At 34.4% G+C, this 19,494-nt stretch overlaps 2 protein-coding genes across 7 annotated transcripts in view; one reads left to right on the forward strand and one right to left on the reverse strand.

Moving 5' to 3' along the window:
• Window positions 1-19,494, forward strand: part of LOC134426653 (cytochrome c oxidase subunit 6C) — a 475,168-nt gene that overhangs the window by 375,692 nt on the left and 79,982 nt on the right. The gene's annotated exons all lie outside the window — the stretch shown is intronic.
• Window positions 1-19,494, reverse strand: part of VPS13B (vacuolar protein sorting 13 homolog B) — a 429,375-nt gene that overhangs the window by 367,468 nt on the left and 42,413 nt on the right. For 4 of the 6 annotated variants that reach the window (XM_063171830.1, XM_063171802.1, XM_063171839.1 and 1 more), the window contains exons 4-11: window positions 17,668-17,791; window positions 13,539-13,706; window positions 12,545-12,726; window positions 10,650-10,824; window positions 5,585-5,850; window positions 2,871-2,966; window positions 2,406-2,528; window positions 199-336 (exon numbers count right to left, since the gene is read on the reverse strand). In XM_063171830.1, coding sequence (XP_063027900.1) covers window positions 199-336; window positions 2,406-2,528; window positions 2,871-2,966; window positions 5,585-5,850; window positions 10,650-10,824; window positions 12,545-12,726; window positions 13,539-13,706; window positions 17,668-17,791 — 1,272 coding nt within the window. The remainder of the gene's footprint in view (window positions 1-198; window positions 337-2,405; window positions 2,529-2,870; window positions 2,967-5,584; window positions 5,851-10,649; window positions 10,825-12,544; window positions 12,727-13,538; window positions 13,707-17,667; window positions 17,792-19,494) is intronic. The other 2 variants (XM_063171820.1, XM_063171844.1) reach the window with 1 other exon arrangement.

The following is a 19,494-nucleotide window of genomic DNA, read 5'->3' on the forward strand; positions in this document are numbered from 1 at the left end:
TTTTGTGGGTGTCTGTTTTTTGACACAAACAGATTTACTTGGTTTTTTTTTTTTTGGCCAGCTGAAAAGTAAGATTCAGTTAAATGTGTAAAAGTAAAGAGAATTCAGTCCTCTAATAGTACACAGATATAAATAATTAGAAGAAATCCATTAGAGAGCATTGGAAATTTTTTTATAAGAAAAATGTAATTCTCTGACCTTATGATGAGCTGCATCCAATATAAATTCTGCACGAATACTATTATTTTCTGGACTTCTGTAATCAAATAGTGAATTGGTAAGGTATGTCATTCCTTTCACGCTCAGATTTTCTCCACAATTAAAGAAGCATGCCTCCTTCATGAGGCAGTAGAAAGTGAAGCAAGAAAAAAAAAAAAAAATCAGTCAAGTTAACAGAGTAGTTCAATTCTGTCGTAACACAAATAAGACACACACAGAGTAGTAATCTTCAATAGCATGCTTCATTCTGAATGAAGATGAAACAATGAAATTAATTTCATTCATATAACACAAGTTCCTGTCCACTCCTTCCCCATTTTCAAATGAACAAAAATTGCCTGAACCAATGAATATGATACAATTGATGATATAGAACATAATAGCAGCATTTTAACAGCAAATAACCTTAGATCATCATCACTCCAAATCTTGCCCCAATCCTCTTCTGTATACAAACTTGTCACTGCACACTCTATTTCTGGCTGCCCAATCCTTTTAGATGCTGTACTCATTATCTTCAAGGCAATCAGTTATTTCCATGCATGACCTCATTGCTACATTATCATTCTTTATTCATCTAGGTTTTAACATGCCTCCTCCCAGACTTCTACCCTTCTGAAATCAATACAACTTTCCTAACAAGAGTAATCAATCCAAAAAAGTTTTTTAGGAGATTTATTTTTGTTCCAACTATCTATTCTCAATCACAGGCAGAGCCAGAACCTTTATGAAAGGACCAATCCCACAACCACAGCAGTACACAGACAACAGGCAAGTAGAATCATCACCACTGTCATAAAGCAGATACTTTCCTAAATTCCTGGACTATAGAGTGGCAGAAAAATGAGTAAGAATAAAACCCCAAATGTTCCTTATTAACTATCTTAAAGGAAATTATCTCCATTGGTCAGAACATGGGGCTAATAATGTCACAGCTGTGGGTTCAATCCCTGTATGGGATATTCACTAAAGAGTTGGACTTGATGTTTATTCTGGGTTCATTCCAAAAGAGACAATTTTATGATTCTGTGAAATTCTTTTGCTCACCCACTTACCTCAGTCTAAAAAATCAATTCTCTCAAGATTTTATACCTGACAATCTCAGTTGCTACAGACAAGGTGGCTGTCCACCCTCACATCCCCAGCCACATCTCCCTTGTCCTTAACGAGGCCAGCATAGCATTTTACAGCTGGCTCATCCTTGCCTCCCCAGCCTCTCCTTCTGGAAAAGCCTCTGTGTATCCATAACAGCACACCAGTCCTACAGTGTGTCCCACTGCATCCCTAAAATCCCAATAATGTCATACTCAGCAGCCATATCATGATATTTTCTTGTTTTCTGCTCTGCACACACTAACACCTGAGATGGATGTCAAGCCATGATGTGCTCAAATCTATCACAATATCACAATTTCCCACATTAGGAGATATCTGACATAAATACAGGCACTTATTTTCTTCCATATTCCTTATTTTCCTTTTTAGAATACTTTACAAGATATCACAGAGCACTAATATCAAGTTAACAGGTCTCTTCTTGTCTACATTATTTGTTTTTATTTAAACATAGATAATAGTTGCTGTTCTCCAATACTTTAGGGCATTACCCTATCTACAAATCATCTAAAAATCATCATTATTGAAGTAACAATTTCATGCAACACTTCATTAAATAATTTTAAAATAGCTCATAATGATACCTGATTTTTTCTTAAACAATTGAAGATTTGCATCTGTTTAAAATACAAGAATTGATACTGTCTAACTCATTCACTTCATACTGCTCTCAATCTTACTGAAAAGTGAGGTAAGACACTCATTCAGTATTTGTGCCACCTTTATTATCTTCACCATACAGTGTTCCCATTTTTTCCCTTCCAATCTTTGATTGATTTAAGTATTTTCAGAGACTTTCAATTATATTTTAATTTTTTATACAAAATTACAAAGGCAACAATGGGTTACTGTCCAAAAAGATTTTTAAAAAGTCTTATATTCTGCCTCTTCTCAATCTGAGATATTTGTCTTTTCAACTCTAAGGAATAGACACTGAGCTCTGTATCACAGTAATATCCAAAAATCACAGCTGGTAACAGCAGTCTTTTCCATTTTTGCAATCAGATATTTTAATAAAGGATAACAAAATTGCTTACTGGGCAAATCAACTGTTATTTCAACATACTCACTTCATCACTTCTATTCATATTCTCTTCAAAATCTTTAATTCCCATAATTCCTTTAAGGCACATAGCTTGGCAACCAACAAAACCTATTTGGCAATCAAAAAAAAGTTCACCTTTCATAAGGACCTAGTGATGAAAAAGAATAAAGTGATAAATTTTTAAGCCTTCTATTCCACAAGAAATAGAGAAGATGGACAAAAATGAAGCAAAATATGCTTAGTTTATATAATTAGAGTTTCAATAAATAGCAATCACACCAGCCACCAGAAAGGAAGGTATTACTATAGTGTTCAACTACTACAACACAGAAGTTTAGAGAGTTAATATCTATGTGATTATTACAACAAACACATACAATATGACAGCAAATGAAAAATCGGCAATTAAATAATTTAAAAATACTTTACCGGCAACTTCTTGGTACATGACTTTAAATGTATCAAAAAAGCCTTGTCAATGTAAAATTACCTCAACTGTTGTTCCTTCTTGTTCCCAGCATATGACTTCTTTGGATTTTACTTTCTGAGGGCTGTAATAACTACTTTCAGCTTGCATTTCAGTGAGCTACAGAACAACAGGACAAACACCTTATAAAACACCTTAGTATTCATGACAGTATGGTCATTAATACACAGAACTGATAAAGACAAAGTAAACTATGGGCAAAAATACATTAACTGTCAGAAAACAGGTGCAATTAAACAGCTGTAGCACATTATCCATATCCAGAACGTCTCATGTTCAACTTCAGTTTGAAATATGCTACAACAGAATGCTTTAAATCCACTACAGTATTTTCAGTTTGCTTATCGAAAGAGAAACTGTGTGAAAAGATGAAACAGATATAAATATCAAATAAGCTTATAAACTCCTGTAAAAATCCATTAATATTTGATTTATTTTCCCCAGAAAATAATTAAACATCATTATAGTATTGCAGACACATTTTGATTATACCCATACACATTTTTGTTTCATATCATGCCAACCAAGAGCAGCATGCATTTATATTTCTTGCATGACTTTGATATAAAAATTCAAAATGGGAAAACATGCACAGGTTAAAAAGCACATAACATAGAGCCAAGAAAAACAAGTAAAAAGATGCACTCTATATTGAATATATTACATTTGGCACAAAAAAACCTCAAGTTAGTTTATGGTGAACAGTTTAAATACTTCAAATTGTAATTTTTTGAAACTAATATCTACACACTCTCTTTGTTTTCAAGACTGGATACAAACGGATGCTGTTTCAATTTAAAATTGTGTAATCTGAATGTCCAAGAAAATTGGACAAAAAAAGTCACTGATCACCCTTCACCTGTGTGCAATTATTGCAGAGGAAAAGCAATTAATTGATTAAAAGAACTCAGAAATTACAAGAATAGTTTTCACCATTATTAGAAAACGGTACATTCAATTTTGCATGATTTTAGCTGGAATGATATCAACTATTCAAAATGTTAATGCAGAAACTTGACCTTATTTTTTAACCAAAATATGAACCACAAATTAATTCCATACACTCTTTGCATGCAAGCAGAACAATGAATTCTGTTTTCCTCCTGTCACCATATTAGCATCATACATCACTTCACATTTCAAATCTCTAAAATGCAAAATGTTACATTTTCAGTAGTTTTTAATCACTTCCTAATATAAAATGCATGAATTTGCAAATGAAGCATTAGGAAAACCCTCTCTAGCAAAACACATGTTCAAAGAATAAGCTCATATTATTTTTAATGAGTTTTCTTGCATGAGGAACAAGAGCACAAAATTACTACTGTATGACAGTGTAAAAGAAGATGCTGAGCCATGATAAATGAAAAATTTGGACTTTAGTGGCTTGTTCATGTTTCAAGTGGTGTCCCAGGAATATAATTAATTATATTCCCAGGAATATAACTAATGTTTCAAGCGGTGTCCCAGGAATATAATTAATGGAGGGAACAAAATTATAATATTTATTTTTAGCCTCTTTTAATGCAAGCTGAAGCAGACTGACACAAAAGAACACGACTGAACACTTGAATGCTGTTGATATCTTCAAATTTTTTAACCAAATTTTTCAGGAGGCTGAAGGCTTAAAACATCAACATCCCCACAGAATATCTACAGCTTCCAAAGTCACTTGTCTCACCCTTTCAGGCAGTTTCTGAGCAGCTAAATGCCCTTCTTCACCACCAAACAAAACCAGCTAAATTAGGCATAAAGCCCCATAAAACATTCTTGTGCACAGATGTCAAGCCAAACAGGCAGAAAAGGGACAGGGAGCTCCTGATGGTACTGGGTATAATCAGGCACATAATTTTTGTATGAGAGTTACAAAAGTCTTGCAGTTAATCTGAAAGGCTCAAAGTCATAAAAATCATGCTAAATTACTCTGTGGCAAGTTCTGACCTTGATTTAATACATGCTTAATTGTAAAGCCAAGAGCCACTTAGTGTAGTCATGCACATAGAATTGCTTGCAAATAGCTTGAAACATTGCAAGTATTCTGCTAATTCAATACTTTAATTTCTAATTTCTATCAATACATCTCAATACCTTAGTCAGACTCTCCATATTCCCTTCTGCAAGTTTACAAAATATTAGAAGGCCAGCAACAATTTCCAGCTGTGCTTAGAGCTTATATTAAATATTTCTCTACATATACTGTTTATAGCTCAGCCTAAATGTACTATTTATCTTTTTTTCCTTCAATAAAATTTCGACCTATGGAAAATTAATTCAGCATTATCAAGTTAAAATGGTATTTTCACATACAATAGTCCAAAAAAGGAACAGTCTCTAAAAATTCCTCCAATCCTAGCTCTAAATCAGAGGGGCTTTTATAAAGAAATATGTATTTGTAATGGAATTCTGCAGTGAACATTCACAGAATGCCTTCAGGCTTTTCCCATCAAAAAATATTAATCTAAGTAAATTAAGTGGTTTCTTTTGAACATGATGAAGTTCACACTCAAATTCTAAGATCAAATAACAAAAACTACTCACGTTGCCATTATCAGTCCAGTACAATTCAAGAGGAATTTTTAGCATTCACATTTCTTGTTATTCATTAACTAAATACTCCCCTCATAATACCAACAATATTTGTCTTGAATCAAACAGTATTTGAATGCTCAGGAAATCTTTATGCACTTCCTCAATAAGTGACACAGAGAAATATTTACCTTAAAAGTCACTGTTGCCTTTGTACAGTAAAAGCCAACTGAAATAATAGGATCCTTGAGGGACTGAGACTTCTGCTGTTCTGCTGTTCCGTCACCAATTCCACCAGAATCATTCTCTTCATCATCATAACTCACAATAGCAGGAACAAAAGACCAAGCCCAAGAAACCCATCCTTGTTGCTGGTCATCATCTTGATGCAAGTAAGGATCTTGACCAATGTACTGTGTAGGATATTGCATTACTGAGCTTGCTTCATCTTCTGTGCCTTTTAAAACAAAAACCAAGCTAAATTTCAGATAAATCATTTATTAAATTCAAATTTAAGGTATGTGAAATTTATCTTGGACTGTATTCCACACAGCATTCACTTATACTTGGCTTATAATCATAGGAAGTCAGTACAAATTTTAAATTACTGAATATGAGTTTCTTCAAGCACTTCTTTGATTCATTAACATTTTTCTCCAAAGAATATTAAGGGTCTTGGCCATAGTTTTAGTATCATACATGTGCAGTGAGACTAGAATTTGCCATCTACACCACAAGTCCTCAAGACTGCTTTCATTAAAGACTTCCTAAAGCTGTAAAATTAAATCTGACTAAATAATGATATTATGATCTTATAGTTTCCAATTTTAAAATTAAATTCAAAAGTACTTCAAGTTAATCTGTGCTACTACATAACTAACTACAAGTTAATCTATGCTCAAAAAAGCTGGTACCCATCTGTGAGTCAAAAGTCAAAACGTTGGTCACCTGTGAAAATCAGCAGAGATCGCATGCAGAACAAAGTAAGAACTTCCCCAAAGATTCAAGTCTAAGACTCATTATCTAAACAGGTAGGTAATGTACTGCATGTACAAATAGCTTTTATCTGGTTTCATCACCACTCTTGTGGGACTCATGAGGGCTATTAAATACTTCAGAATTACACTAGGTAGTACTGGATGCAGTACTGTTCCTGAAGGTGAACATTATGTTCAATGAATCATTTAACTGAGAACAGAAATAGCCATATTCCAATTCTATTCACATATTTTCAATCTCAGAGATCCCATTTTTACAAGTTTCAGACCTTTTATTGCTTAGTTTAACTACTCTTTAGCCTTCTACTCTTTTTATACTTGCATAACTGAGGAAAGAATAATAAAAAACACTCCTGAGAATTCTCTGCACTTGGTTAAGAGGCAAGGGTATCTCCTCCCACAAAGGCAGTGCAAGCTCCCTTTCTACTCCCTTCATACAAGTCTCAAGGAGCAGATTTAAATCCAGAAACAAATCTTGAAACACAGCAGATACAGAAGAGGTGCACATAAAATCCTGGAAAAAGCCAAGAGGAAGAACTGTCAGCTATAGAAGGAAAAAAACTGACACTGATCATGACTCAAGTAGTTTAGTACAGACTGCTGTTGGCAAGCACAAAAGAAATGGTGGAAGGCCTGGCAACAACTGAAAAAAAGGTGGAGCTGTAGAACCTGGGTCATGTATAACATTGGGTCTACCTGGCCATAAATTTCAACCATCATTTAGCATACCCCTTTTTGAAATACACGGAGAGAACAGTAAAATATGCCAAGTAATAGTTTGGATTATAATGTTTTTTAATATTTTGGAAAACATTAAAATAAGCACCATTTTACCCTAGCTCCTCTACCTATATACTGTGAGACAGAAAATTGAAAGAGGAATATATATATTTTCTATCACTAAATTAAAACTACTACAGCCCCTATACAATCACCAAACTTAAGAAAATATGCACATCAGCCTGATAAACAACACACAACATGCTCTAAACACTACAAATATAAATACATTGTAAATTCATTTATAACAAGGAATATATGAAGGAGAGCATGTATGTGGGAAACACGAAACACAGTCTCTTTGCTTTGAACTAACTACATTAACCACTTCATTGCCTGAAAACATATTGGATAATGAAACATAGTGACAAAATCACTGTTTTACTTACATGAGTTTGTTAAAGGACAAAACGTTACCCTGCATCAGGTTTCTAAAGTCATTTTTTTCTAGCCATTCATAGTTCACACTGGAAGTCTTGCTCCATAATGCAGGAGAGTGATTCCAGTTAAGAAATACGTTTTATATATATTACACAAGTGCAGTGTGACTGCATCTCACTGCTTGCATGCTCAAATCAAGTTTGACCTTCAGAAATTTACTTTCTCTTAAAGGATTTGAGATATTTATCTGTAATAGGTATCTGGAAACTGGTATCTCTCAACATCAATCTGGAATTAACATAGTAGAAAATTACTCTCTTGGTATTTATTTATTTATTTCTCTGTCTATATATTTTCAGCCAGGTATGGGTGATCCAGCCTAGCCTATGGCTACATGAATACAAGTGCTGGCACTAGAGGAAGAAGGAAGGAATGCATCCCTGCTGGCAATAGCATGAATTTTCATCTCATTGAATCAGCCATGAAACTGTATGAGTGAAGCTTAGTACATGCTTCAAGGACAGAGATGTAGATGTTCATTCTTGTGTCACTAAATAATGTATACATTAAAATTCATGTTCTTATTCACAATTTGTCTGCTACAAACCAAAGAAGCTACTACAAACTCACAACTAAGACACTGGAAACAAGCATAAAGGGCACGACCATTTTAGCTTGTGTGTGGCAAAATATTTTGCAGTAAAGATACAAATGGGCTTCTAAAACTGCCTCTACATCTCTGCCTTGGCCATCCAACAATTGCCATCTGTCTTGTGTTCTGAGGGAGATAGTTCTGTCAAATACATATGATCATATAATTAAGTACAACAATAATGCTAGAGCACAGCACAGTTGAACAAAAGCTGTGTAGGCAATTACAGATTTCTTTTGCAATCTTATCCCTGACCCTTCTGAAACATCTTGTGCATAACAGTGCAGAGTTACATTATATTATTTCTTTTTGAGATGGCTGTCTTACAAAAAGCTAGGAAGTCAAACTGACAGTTGTTCAAAAGACTGCAAATGGGACTGACCAACAGCAATTGCAATTCAATGTTCCTGAAGGCACTCATTAATACAGAGATGACAAGATGGACTGCCAAAGATTTTACACATATTTGGATGTAAGAACTTCAAATTTAATTCTAGATGCAAAAGCAACTGCGTACTTGTAGGAAGATGCCTTTTAACATTAATTGTTGCTTAAATTATATTTGTATCACCACATCTTCACACCTTAACCAAAAGAAACTGAGTAAAACCCACATAGCTCTGCTGACTTCTGTCCTCTTCAACAGTTAAAGCTTCATTCCAGTTTTCTCATCCCAGTTACTCTGTCCCCAATCCTTACATTTTTTTCATCTGAAAGTCACTGCTTACCCATCCCAGCTGTTCTCACATTGACTCATATGATTTCTCTCTTCTTTCTGTGTCTTTCCTGCATTCAAATAGCCCTAGTTGCCTTACTGACTCCAGGAATGCAGCCACTAAATTCAAGCAACGCTAAATACATTGTCATTCTCCATGGCATAAACACTTAGCCAAATTTGGGGAAAACTTCATTCTAACAAAAGAAAGATATTCCATGATACAGAGACAACCCTCTGTCTGAAAGCAAGGGCAATGCAGTGCTTCAGAGAAAACTTCCTGACACTTTGTCCTGTAAATAGTACAAATCATTGGTTAGATACAGAAAGTTACTAAAATACACACTGATGATTTTTCTAAAACTTGTATGCTTTTAAAGTCTCAGCAGAATATTAAGCCAATATTTGCAGAATATTCCTTCTAATCATGTATTTTGTGTAATGAACTCATGTTTGCAATGCAGAGTTTCTAGTGCAGAAAACCCATCTTCAGAAACAATAAGAGAGAACTATTTACAGATATCTTATTTGTTTTCTCATTTATACACAGCAGTAACATGACAGAGGATTCTACATCTGAAATAAGAGTGAAACAGTTATCCGTGCCAAACAACAGTGAAGGCCATATTCGGAAAAAAATTTCCACTGCTGTCATTTACCCATCATGCATCTATTTCTCTGAAAACAGAGAAGACAGCAACAACAGCAACACAGAATTTTTTAAAATATTACAGTCTCCTAATGCGAATTAAAATGGTATATTTCTTCAACAGAACATAATTAATTTATTAGTTTATGCATAGCTTTAAACTGCTGCAATATTATAAATTTAAGCCTAGCTTAAGAAAGCTATGTCACCTTCAAATGAAATTCCAAGAATTTTCTAGGTGAGGTAAATTTCTCTTCCTATTTCCCCAATTCAAAAGATTCAAATGCAACCTTAGAAAGATAACCACAACTTTTGTCTTGAGGCGATTTAAATTAAAATACAAATCTCGAAATAAATTCAGAGAATTGCAGAATAAGCTGGGTTGGAAGGGACCCACAAGGACCAACTCCAGGCCCTGCACAGAATCACCCCAAGAGTCACCCCATGTGCCTGAGAAGCAGCAGATGGGAAGCAATGACACAAAGATGAAGAACATTCACCCCTCATGAGTGCAATGCTCCTGAAAAGATCCTGTTGCACTAAGTTACCACAAAAGATCACACAGAAGAAGGAACACGTGTTATATGAAAATAAAAAGTTGAGACCAGACAAGGTAAAAGGACAGAACTATGGGAAACAGAACAAAGTAATACTTCCTTGCTTAGGACAAATTACATCTGCTCTCAATGACCACTTTCAAAGAAACTAAGAAGCACATACACTTTGGCTTTTCTCTTATTTAGCTCAAGTGTGGCTGCTGCCAGTTTCAGACTTGCTTATGGAAAGGTGCTTTAATGCGTGATATACTGACAGACAAATCCGAAGTACCCTACAGTGTCACAACTCTCAAAATGGTCTTCTTAGATCATATTTAACCTCAGTTAATTAAGACCATCAGAATTATAGAACAAAACATTAAGCATGTGAAAGCACTGCATCCTTACCCAGTACAATGCCTCTAGCAAACTGCAAGACTATCAAGATACTTGGCAAGAACTAGACTTGGATATTTACATTTGCAAAAAAGCAAAGAAATTAATGTTTTTAACATTTCTTCTTACAAATTAAAAACTGTACTCACCTGTGATATTTCCCAACATATCTTTAGTGTGGCAAATCAACTCTTCACTTTCCCCATCTTTGAAGTTGCCTATTTCTCCGTAATACAGAGCAATCCCAAGCTGCATTATACGTATAAACATAGGAAGCTGCTGATCAGAGATTGAAAGTTTCAAACTTTCAACTAATGTGTGAATCTGTAACATGCAAAGAGAACAAAACCAAATAATACAAAGCTCTGACATCAGTAAAGCCTAGTTTTAAACCATATACATCTCTGTATTCATTTGGTATGGGCATTTTATTTCCAAAAATGAGATGTGCAATACGACAGAAGGCAAAGGGCTGCAAACAAAGCCTACCAAAAACATTCACTTGGGTTGCCACACGAGACATCTTCAGCTGAAAAATTAAGTGTAACATGTTTTACACACAAAAATATTTATGTATTTGTTTTTTAAAGTTATTGCTGAAGAACTTTCTCAAATCTAAGTGATGTAAGAGCATTTAATAAATGCTCTTACAATGCTCTAATTTTATTTTCATTATAGAGTTTCTTTAAAATCTCTCCATGCTCTAGATAACCTAGATAGTATATTTAGATAAACTTTAAATATACTGGTTTTAAAATACAAGGTCCTTCATTTTGATTCTTTCCCACTCCAAACACTGTTCCAAATGGCCAAGTAATGGGGGGAAGAATTGATTCCAACTGCAGTGCAGAAAATTGGCTCCTCCGAATATTCCATTTCAAATATGCAGTTAAGACATCTTTCACTAAATGAAAGAAAGCTTTGCAAAGACTAAAATTAATGGCATGAAAACTTATCCTTCTTTTAAAATTTTAGCTGTTAAACAGCTAAATACTTCAAAATATTTTGAATATGTGATCATTCTATAACATCAAAGTCAAACAAGATAAGAAAGGTACCTTTCATTAAGTAAGAGCTGCATAAAATTATTGTACCAAAACTACTGTCCCACATTAGACATATTTTCAACTCCAGGTCCAGTTTCTACATGTTGCAGGTGAAAATAATGGAAATTAAAAGTAACTACATATCAGTCTTGGCCTTAATGCAATCCAATTCAAAAACCATGTAAAATTACTTTGGAGCACTGCTGGCTTTTGTCCTGAGCTGGAAAAACCACTGTCCTTCAGCAACCAACCCTTCAGGGTGCTGAAGCTACAGTAATACCATTTGCAGCAGAGGCTTTTAAAAGGATTTTAGCATCCTCAGATTAAATTTAATTCCATAAATGAAGTTGTTCTATTTACTAATAGCAGTTCTTTTTGCTTCAGCCCTATGAAAAAAAAAAAAACCAAAACTATTTCCAATCATTAGCTAAATATTTTAGGCAGTCGCTAAAAACTGCATCCTTATGACCCACAGATAATAATACTAATACTAATATTAATGCTACTACTCATAATAATAATAACATTGTGCCACTGCTCACTAGGAGCTGAGTTTGGCTTGCTAATCCATCTCACGTGGTACACTACAGACTGTCAATCCACTGATGCTTCACGTTATTCATAAGAGGTGGAGCTATATTTGAAACAATAACTTCAGGCAAAAAAAATCCTTTCCATCTTATTGCAGACACCCTAAAGTATACCACCGAGGGTTTTTTAACAGATTATCTGCAGACTTTCTTTCCCCCCTTACAATTATGGGGTTTTTTTTAAACGCCAGGAAAAAAATGAAAATATTAGAGAACATAACTTACTTACTTAGGTGCTGTTTCTGCACATAAACTGACTGCATCATATGAACAAAATACAATTTAAAAATTCCTTTAGCAAAACACAACAGCATAAGCTTTTCATTTTACTTAAAATTTTAAAGGATATTTTGAAAAGCCTCAAAACTTCATAAGGGAGTAGCAAAAACAATTATTTTGGATACCTACTTTAATAATTGATGGCATTTTAGAGTTGAGGTTATCATAAGTAAAATGCAGACGAGTCCTGAAGGAACACTTGTACAGCAGAGGTTCCTGGTAAAATTCAATTTTACCACTAGCATTTCTCTTATCAAGACATACTGTGCAGTCAGAAAAGTTGATCATCTTCCTCAGTACCAGATCAGTGGCTTTTAAAAGAAGCGTATAGGTTAAAAAAGTGTATTACATACAAGAAGTAAGTTGTGCATACAGGTTCTTAACTAGAAGAAAGCAATACAAGACAGCTTTTTAGTCATTATTTAAATCAAAGTACTTGTTTGTGTGACTGAAGAGAAGCAAAGTACTTGCTTATGTGACTGAAGAGGATCATTTGCTGTTATGCTGAACGCACAGGACGTGAGGACAAATTAGTTACACCCAATAAAAATTTTCACCCTGTCTGCTATAACTTGCCTCTTTTTATAAAAGAAGAGCACTGTTTCATGTGGAAGCATACGATTACTATGATTCTCATTATTCCCACAGAAATAGTTTTGCATATTATCCCCCAAAGCTTTCTTTTGAACCTTCCAAAAGAAACAAAAGCTTTTGTAGTGATCTTAACACGAAATATATTTTGTGATTTTGTCCTATTAGTTTGTAATTATTTTAACCAGAACAAAAAAAAAAATAGGTTCAGGAAAACATTAATTGAATTCAACACTCTACCTGAAACCTTCTGTGTGATCTTAGCACAGTTACTGTGCCCCAGTTCCACCTCTAGCCAATATCAGTAAGAGCACCCAGACTTACAAGGATGTAGTATCAATCAGTCTATAATATTACAGTTGGCTCGTCAGAATTAAGGTAAGAACAAGAGAAAAAACTGACTGGAAATCAAAACAGACATAAATTGTCCTACTTCTGATAATAAAAAAGCCATTTTTATGAGACAATAATTTCTGTAGGAATTTAAGAGTGCCTCCACAGTGGTAAGTAAAACCAAAAAATATCAACTCACCAGAGATGTCCATAAATGCTCGATCCCAAAACTCATCCACTGTATAGCATTCTGCAGAAGTGATATTGACTGAGAGAACAATATCATCCTCCACATATTTTAAGATGAGATTGTTGATCACAATGTTGACATTATTTACAACACGCCTAATCAAACTCTGAACATAACCTATAAATTAAAACAAATTCTTGGCAAAGATAAGGAAGACATGATAAACTCATTTATTTAGTAAAAAAAATTCATTATTTCAATACATTTACTATTCTTAACTTGCACTCTTTTAAAGAATCAAAATTTAAACAAACTATGTATCATTTTTACCCAGAAATTAACACGACTTAAAACTCTTTAACACTCTGTGTAGTTGTTAAGTCAATCAGCATCCTAGAAATGCAAGATACCATAAAAAAAGTTCTTAAAAACTATGAATACAATAGAGCACACAAAACTAATTAACTTTAAAACTAATTAAGAAAACATAACACTATGGATTACTGTAGACAAAGAATTTTAACAATTACTTGAGAGATATTTAGAAATAGGTTTGGAAAAGTGAATACCAGCTGCTAGGTTACTTTTCAAGTGTGCATATATTATGCCTAGGTGCTCCCACAGTTTTTTTATAAGTTAACTAAGTATTAACACATCTGGAACTTTCTCATTCTAAAACCTAATATATCCACATCTTGTTCAGAAAGACCCCTCTGAGGTCTTACTGAAACCAATTTCTGTCAACAACCAAATAGTAAGCACCTGCACTGAAGCCTGCTGGGAACAAATCCATTTACATATTTTTAGATGTAATGTTATTGAAAAAATATCTCACCTGGGAATTCACAGTATGTGGAAAGCATTAATATTTTTAACAATATCATGAAGAAATTAAATACTACCCACATTCCTGTCTTTCATGCATACTGAAGCTATCTGTGGACCCAACTCGCTTGTGCTAGAAAAAAACAAGCCTTAGAATTTCTCTGTTTTGAAATTTATCACATTACACACATCTAAAAATACATTTCATAGACACTATCAAGTTCTAGTTTGGTGACTGTGCTTAAAAAAGCGAGCTAATGATAGAGGCCTAAACCCACAGGCTTCAAGAGCAGTTTTCTGAAACCTGCATTAAATAAAATTGTTGACACAAGGGAGTTTTAATTCAAATTAAGAATTAAAATAAACATCAAAGTACTGTCAGTTAACTAGGAAAATACTTACGTTGCTACTTCCATTCTACTCTGCTTTTTCTAGGTATTCATCTTTTTCACACTCATATATAATTTTTCACTTTAGGGTATGTGGAAAATTTTACCATTACATAACTGATTTTCTTGAGTTCCACAACTAAAAATTTGCCCAGCTGACATAGAACATTTTTTGGTTTTTCAGGATTCAAAGTCCTCAATGACCAGAAAGAGGAAATCCAGAAATACAGTCAAATTCAATGTTTTCAGAGCTTAGTACTGTCAGATTTCTAACATAATCTGAATTGGCTTTTTCTGCATATCAATCTAAAACTACTGAAAAATATGTGGAATAACCTGTTTTTAAGGATTTTCTCACTGACTCCTTCAAACAATGACATTTTTAGTTTATATGAACTCAGAAAGCCAGATTTATTACTTCAGTAATTAAGGGGCATAAGAGACCCATATTCATCACTAGAGTGATATAAACCAACCTGTACATAAGTAGAAAGCAGAACAAGGCATTTAGCTCCTTTTCCCAATTTCAGTATAGAAATATTTTTGCAGACTATTTAACTAGCAATTATAACATTATAGCCAGTTATTTAAATATGATTTTAAAGCAAGCTACTAATTTCATTGAAAAAAGTGCAGCTGTCTCTCCACAGGTCCAAAGTTTCTTCAGTATTTTGCTGTCAAGGGTCTTTCAGGAAAAGAGTAGCACCATTTTCATCTCTATGTCTTTTTGGCTGAATGCATTAAGAGAGGAAGCACAGTCCTATCTTCCCAAAAAAAAACCAGGGGTCATGGATTTGCTAAAAACTGCAAAACTGCCTATGGAGATATTTCCAGCCAGTGGTACACTACATTGTCAGATGTATCATACAAAAACCAGCTTCCTAAATAAGTTTAGCTTCAAATATACTAGAAGCAGATTTTCACACGTGAGGAACAGTCTTTTAAGAAATTGTAATTCCTACAATTCAAACCAAAATAATAAAAACATCAGTAAGTTTGTGTATAATAAAGGGTTTGTTGGTTTTTCGTGTATGGAGATTCTTTCAAAAGGGTTTTGTTTTAAATAGAAGTGGGAAAAAGGTTACTTATACCTCTATGATTTCTAAGAATAACACTATGGGCATCTTTGCCACTGAAATATAGGTGTTCTACAGCAAGTGAATAAAACTACCAAAAAAATCTGTAGGGCTAAATTCTTTCCTGAGGTGCAACACAAAGTCCACAAGTGTGCTTTTTTCAAATTCTCCAGAACCCAGGAGGCTGCACTGAGCATTAAGTGCTACAAATGCAATTTCAAATCCAACACTCCAAAAATTTAGTATCTCTGTAGTCATAAAATCAATACCATCAGAGTACACATATCTAAACAATTGAAGTTTAGCAGGAGTCTGATGTTGCCAAAGCTACAGTTTTAGCTAAACTTTGCCTCTGGAGATTAATCTCCAAGGACACTAAAACAAAAGGACAAAGAAATCTTTTTTAAAAAATCCTCCGGAAACGTTAAAAAAAAAAAAAAAAAAAAAAAAACCACACCTAAGCAGATGACTCCACATCTATACTAAACAGTGCTATTTCTCCACTCAAAACCAAAACCAAAGCCACCTGTATTTACAACTTCATATTTTACAACAATTAATACAACTATATTGATACAATTTCACCACAAGGAGGTAACTTACAAAAATCCTGCAAATGTCGTTGAAGGAAATATATTCATACAATTTTTGAGTAGCCTTTGACTTTTGTTGTTTGCAGATGTGACCCAAAGAGACAAATGCCAGAGAGCTGCCACAGCTGGAGCGCTGTCCATGGTAGGAAATGGTTTCCCCCAATTCCAAGCCCCTGGAGTTTGTTGCGTCAGGAAGCTCTACAAGACCCTCCAGCCCTGACTCCTCAAGTAACCATTTCCAAGCAAGATGATACCATGTAGCACATCATATTACACACACTAAATGTCAATGTTGTCTTTTGATTCAAGTCAAGTATAAAGCTTCTGTTAACAAAAGACAGCAACAAAATCTCACACAAAACCATCATATTTTTTACCTATCTAAAATTACTTGACCAAGACAGCAAACTGCAACTCATTCCAGTACTCTCCAATTTTACCTTTCTGCATGAATCACCTCATATCCACACTCAGAGGTAACTGCAGTCAGATACATATTTCCTTAGGCATTTTTGTATCATAAAATTTCTCCAATTTCAGCATCTAAACTTCCCATTCACACTGAAATTCCACATCCAGGGGAAAAAAAATGGTGACAATCTCCACCAGTAGATACAGGGCTCAATAAAAAACATTAATAAAACATGAGAGAGTTTCGGGTTATCAGCCTGAGAAAGAGAAGTCTCCAGAAAAACCTTACAGCAGCCTTCCACTACCTAAAGGGAGTCTACAAGAAAGCTGAAGAGGGACTTTTCACAAGGACATGTACAGATAGGACATAGGATAATTGTTTTAAACTGAAAGAGGGCAGGTTTAGATTAGATAATAGAAAAAAAAAATCTTTATTTTGAGGCGCTGCAACAGGTGTCCTAGAGAAGGTGTGTTCAAGGTCAGACTGGATGGGGCTTTGAGCAACCTGGTTGAGTGAAAGGTGTCCCTCCCCATAGCTGGGGGTTGGAACTAGATGATTTTTAAGGTCCCTTCCAATCCAAGTCATTCTATGATGCTACCTTGAACTATAAATGAATTATGTCAATTTAAGAATTTGATAAAATGGAGAAAAAGGTTATCAGCATTAAACTACATTTTTTTATGATTTGGTTCTATTTTCTAACTTATAAGTATTTCACTATCCTCTGTGATTTGTAGGTAGACAAAACCATAATAAGCTAACTTAAACACAGGGATCACTGAATAAACTTCTGTATTTGAGTTACACAAAAATACATAACCAGTTCCTGAAATGATGGATTACCTGGAGGTAAATCAGGGTCAGGAGAAGCAGACTGCTGAACTCGTCGTGATTTTACTGCCGATTTCAAGCTTTCTGTGGTACTGCGGTTTGTGGAACTGGAACCACAACTTTCGTGGTCTTCCTGCTAGAGGAAAAGAAAGCAATGAAGTCAACCAAACAAAAAGAAAATAAATATGGGGAGAACTTGGTAAAGGTTCTCTAATTTCTGTTACTGTTTTTCCATCAACTCAATCCTGTACTACAGAAGTTGACACAAAACAAGCTCGACAACATTAAATGAATACCTGCACTAACTTTAGTTTAAAAAAGAAACCTGTCATTTAAATATTTATTTCAACTGAACATATTTTTTTCTAGCTGCATTTCTGCTGAAACATTCCTTCAGAGACAGATCATTGCAGATTATCAAAACAAGTATGAGAAACTACCTAATTGCATGAGCTTATATGCCTACTCATGAAACCACCTCAGATGGTTCCAAGATGTCAGAGTCACATCCTTCCTAATACCACTAATTGAAACTGATTCATGAAGCAAAATATTTTTACAGACTTCTATAACAGTAAAACATGACCCCAGAAAAGATAAATGAACTGAGGACACCTGCTCCTCTTGAGCTTCTATATAGTTTATTCAACATAAGGAATTCAGAAGCAGAAACATGGCTCATAATTCCAGAATGTGATATAAGCCTTTCAAGATGAGATTTGCAGACACGTGAAAATCTTAATTAGCTGAATCTAGGATTTTAAATACACCAGTAGTATTCCCATTACATTCCAGAATGACAGTTTAAGCAGAAGGTTCAAGTCTAAGAACGCCAAGAGAAGCAATGCAAATATTCTTGTAAATGTATTAAAAGTACAGGTTAAAGAGGATGCAAACACAGCTTTTGACCTAAGCCAAATTAATTTGATAGAGTCTCTTGCAGAAAAAGTGAAAAATGCTTTCTGGGTCATTCCACTGATCATATCACAAAATTTGTTCACAAAAAGAAGCTTTGGGGAACAAATGTTAAGTAACATAGTATGAATTATAATATTCTTAAGTCCTCTTAACATGAAAAGCAAGCAGCTTAAATTTTGCTGGATTTCTATACAGGACAGATAATGTGTTTCTCCATGTGCTGCCTGGTATTTCTAATAATCTCAGAGAAATTACAAAAGGGAATCTTCACATTACTTGCTTTTTCATGTGGATTTTGCTTTCCATTAAAAACAATTAATACATGCAATGATACACTTCAAATGCAAGTCTACAACTTCAAAAGTAACTAAAGAATTTTTTTTCCTTCCACTCTGTACTTAGAACAAAACAGGGAAATTCTCTGATGAAATGAAGACCATTTCCCTAAGGGAAAAAAAAGAAGAGCACTAGAATGTTAGCTGGGAAAAGACAAGGTTAAGGTAGAAGCTTTAACTCATTTGGGGCAATTGCATAAGACAGACATATTCATATATTAGAAGACTGCATGATAGCTTCTGAAAGAATGATGAGTTACCATAAAGGATTTGAGATTTTCCAGTTACTAATATAGTATTGAAAAGCAAGCTGTTGGATGCTTTTTATTTTAAGGTTATTTGGCAATTTTAGTCATACAGGAAAGTCTCATTCCAGTGCATAAAAAAAATACCATAACGAGTGTTGAGAATCAGCTCTGTTTAGAGGGCATTCGTTTGTTTTCTCATCTCTGACAAACTTCTGATACTTTTCATTGAGGAATGCAAGTCTCCTGAAGACTCTCCCTGAACCTAAAACTGTGGAGCAATTTCAGTAGAAAACCACCCTTCTCTTTATGGCATACCTGACAGAGAAAAAGCAAGAGCT

Source organism: Melospiza melodia, chromosome 1 (genome assembly GCF_035770615.1).
Source record: "Melospiza melodia melodia isolate bMelMel2 chromosome 1, bMelMel2.pri, whole genome shotgun sequence".
Classification (NCBI taxonomy): Eukaryota; Metazoa; Chordata; class Aves; order Passeriformes; family Passerellidae; genus Melospiza; species Melospiza melodia.